The 4,001-nt window shown below is 45.0% G+C and overlaps 1 protein-coding gene across 1 annotated transcript in view; it reads right to left on the minus strand.

Moving 5' to 3' along the window:
• XRCC6BP1 (XRCC6 binding protein 1) overlaps positions 1-1,744 on the minus strand; it is a gene marked incomplete at its 5' end in the record, with an annotated part of 15,013 nt that extends 13,269 nt beyond the window's left edge. Inside the window, 2 exons of the mRNA XM_015559761.1 lie at positions 633-714; positions 1,644-1,744. Coding sequence (XP_015415247.1) covers positions 633-714; positions 1,644-1,744 — 183 coding nt within the window. The remainder of the gene's footprint in view (positions 1-632; positions 715-1,643) is intronic.
• Positions 1,745-4,001: the final 2,257 nt, after the last annotated feature.

Here is a 4,001-nt window from a genome sequence, read left to right on the forward strand (position 1 = left end):
AATCGCATTTAAAAATGTATTAAAAAAATTCGGTGATGGATAGAATATGGGAAGGGAATCAGAGGTATCAAGAATGATCCTGAATTTCTGGTTTGTATAATAGGATGGAGGGTGGTACCATTCACTGAAATATGCAAAACTAAAAGACCAGTTTGGGTGGGTTAGGGGATGGTAAAAATCATCAATCTGGGGGGGGAAATCATTAATCTGGACTTGGACAGGTCAGATCTGAGGTGCCTTTGAATTTATATTAGTTCACACAAACACTCCATCCATGCTTCTGTTCCGGCCCTCCGGTCCAGTTTAAGAACCCATTGTGAGCCTCGAGTCAAAAAGTTTGCCCACCCCTGCTCTATAACCTCTAACTGCATCAGTGGGCACCTTTCAGTCAATCATGTCACTGCCCCATTGTGGCAACCATGCCCACCGAAAATAGTCTAACCTGCCTCCCTTTGTGTCCTTGCCTGTGTTCATGTCTTATCTCCCCCGTGAAGAGGTGAGCTCCTTAAGAGTAGGACCATGACTAATTCACTTTTTTGAATCCCACACACAGTCTTCCGAACGATCCCCAGCACGGGGAAGGTCCTCAGGAGAATTGGGAGGAGAGAAAACAAGTTGGCAAAAATGCCTACCTGAGACACTGACGCATCAAAGCCTCCACTGACATTCCCAGTACAGTCTTCGCAAGAAAAGTGTCTTTCTCTGTTAACGGCACTAAAAGGCAAGAAGGAATGGGAGACGATGTCCAGAAGCAGTGTGCACGTGGCACGGGGAGCTGCCCTGGGCCAGGACGCCCGCATCAAATCCCCTCCACACTGACACATAGGAAGCACCGGGAAGGCAACTTAACACCCTCAGGACTCAGCTTTTTCGTCTGTAAAATAAGGATATTACCTCTGACATCTATCCTAGTTCAAATTCTATGAACGTTATGATTCCACAGAGCATTCGGTCAACTAATTAAGACCATACTGGAAATGTGACGGGGTTCCTGTCCTTGGGCCAGAATGGTAAGAAGTGGATCAAAAGTCACTTCCTTTAATACCCTCAAAGTTAAACAACACCTGGACAGTTCTGACATAACCAGCTGAGATCTGTTCTGCATTTAGGAGAATGCTGAGGCTGGCATAGTGGAAAAGCCAGGTTTAGTAATTACTTACAAGAAAGGTTTTAAGTATTGTGTTTAATAAATAACCAAGGTGAACGGTAGAGCCAGAGATGTAGAGTTAAAGCAGATGTCTGAAAAGCATAAGTCTTGTCTGGAGAGAATGCAGCCAATCACTACCATCTACCATATGGAAAAGGCTTTGTGGCCCTAACCGGTTTGGCTCAGTGGATAGAGCATCCGACTGCGGACTGAAGGGTCCCGGGTTTGATTCCAGTCAAGGGCACATGTCCAGGTTGCAGGCACAATCCCCAGTAGGGGGCATGCAGGAGGCACCGATCCATGATTCTCTCTCATCATCGATGTTTCTATCTCTCTCTCCCTCTCCCTTCCTCTCTGAAATCAATAAAAAAGTAATTTTTTAAAAAAAGAAAGAAGAGGCTCTGTGGCCTAAAGTGAAATATAAGTGGCTCCAGTGTTTTGGATTTTGTTTTCAGCAGGCAGAACATAGAGCAGCACTTCAAAAAGATTTACTTACCAACCAGAGCGTTTCATGGCATCAAGGAGAAGTTTGACATATGGATCTAAAAAGATATTGATTTGATTATGTATGCTAATTGGAATATACAGCCAATTAAATTATCCAAACAGCAGTATAAGATATTATCAAAAAGCAATTCACAAATCTTAATGAAGTTATACTATATTAAAATAGGGTGGTGGTGTTGTTTTTTTAAGACAGGCTTAAATTAACATAAAAGCAAGACTTTAATGAAATGAAGCACTGATACAAATACCAAGATGGGCGCTACCAAACATCTTAGATAATCTCAAATATGTTTTTAAAGACCATTTAGTTAAATGATCAAAGACTGGGGGCATTTGGGGCCATATCCATAGAAGCAAGCAGCAGCATAGCATCCAGATTCAGAGAAACGCGGTAAGCAGCCCCACTGCTGTCTATCGGGTCCGACCACACTGCAGCTCGGGTCCCAGACTGAGTACCACACTCTCCACAGGACGTGCCAGCTGAAGCTCTTCCTTGAGGGAAGGCGATTAGCACAGCACAGGACTATGTTCAGCAAGACGCAAGAAAGGATTTGTGGACTTGGAAAGGAGAAAAAAGACATAACTAGGACCACAGTAGCTTCAAGGATTTAAAGGGGTACCGTGTGGGAATAGATTCAGTTGCTATTTCTTAAGAGGATAGCACAAGGACCACGGGGTAGAAGTTAGATGGGGCAAATTTCAGCTCAGTATGAGAAAGGATTTTCCCAACAATTAAGCTCTTGATACAATAGACGAGTAGCCTCAAAAAACAGATAGCCGCCCTGGCCAGTTGCTCAGGGGTCAGAGCATCAGCCTGAGGACGGAAGGGTCACACAATTTGAAGAAAAAGAAAACAAAAATCTCCCATGAGGCTTGGTTTCTCCAGTCACCCCAGCCGCAGGTATAGAATTTCAAAGCTGTAGGTTGAAGCTTTAATACCACCAACAGGTTCTCCCAGTAGCCCTCCCTGTGGAGGCTGAGGCCTGCTCATTCCCACGGGGGTTCACGTCCAGCACCTCACATCCTATCTCAACTTTTTCCTCCACCGCTTAGCTCTTCCACTGCAAGAACATCTACCCTTTATTCAGCTCCTGATATGCTGGCACTTTACATTCATAAAATCTACTCCTCACAACCCTACAAGAGGTATTTTTAGGCCTCTCCCGCCCCTCCCCTTTCTTCTTTGCAGATAGGAATAGCAGAATCAGAGAGTTAAATCACTCTTCTACACCTAATGGAGAAGGACCAGAATTTGAACCAATGTCTAATCTGTATCCCATGTTCTTTCCACCGTGTTCCACTGAAACATCTTAAAAGCAAGGTCTTTAGTCATCTTGGTATTTTATTTTCCCACACCAGAACCTAGGAGGTACCCAGTACACACTGTAAATACAATGTCATTATTCCCTCTACTCCCCTTCCTCCACCCACCTCCATTGATTCCCTATATGCTGGTAACTCATTGGAAAACCTTGGGGTGGATGGGGTTTTTATTATTGTTGATTTGAGAGAGAAACACAGAGAGAGAGAGAAACATTGATTTGCTGTTCCACTTAGTTATGCATTCATTGGTTGTTTCTTGTATGTGCCCAGACCCGGGATTGGAACCTCGGGTTTGGTGAATGGGGATGATGCTCAAACCAACTGAGCTACCCAGCCAGAGCCGGGGGCCTGACTTTTGAACTGTGACTGGCCAACAGTGCATCAGTAACCTCGCTTTAGGACAAGTACGTTTGAGACTGATTTCTAAATGTATCTGAAGTAAGCTTGTCAATGTAAATAAGTTAAGAACTCTCCAGTGCAAGGCCCCTGGGAAGACAGCACTGGTGGGCAGGTAGCTGTGTCCTTCCTGAACCCACAGCAGTGGCTCTTAACCGCTTTGGGTCGTGGGCGTCTTGAGGATATAATGAAGCTATAAACTCTCTCTCCAGAAAATGCACTTAGGGGCATGCACACGCGATTTCCCAGCCCATTTCAGGGGTTCCTACACTCTGCAGCCCATCCATGTACGAAGGCTACAGGCCCCTTCCAACGAAGGGCAGGTTTGTAAAACTGTCATTTTTGCACTGCCAGCACTAAGTATGGCTTAATTAACGTGGCTCTTCACAACTCCGCTTCACCTTATCAACAATAAAATATATATTTAAAAAAAACACTCTGCTTCACCAGACCTGAAGTCCACCTATTGCTGCATAACTTACACAAAATCAGATGATCTGTCAGACCAGTGAGTGTGACCGAAAAGGGCAAACTCCTAACCCGCTTCCCCCTTCATCCACAGGCAGAAAGAGGGCCTCCTTTATAAGGGCCCCCCACCGCCGCCCCCATAATGCCCACCCAGCCCCGT

Source organism: Myotis davidii, unplaced genomic scaffold (assembly GCF_000327345.1).
Source record: "Myotis davidii unplaced genomic scaffold, ASM32734v1 scaffold1134, whole genome shotgun sequence".
Classification (NCBI taxonomy): domain Eukaryota; kingdom Metazoa; phylum Chordata; class Mammalia; order Chiroptera; family Vespertilionidae; genus Myotis; species Myotis davidii.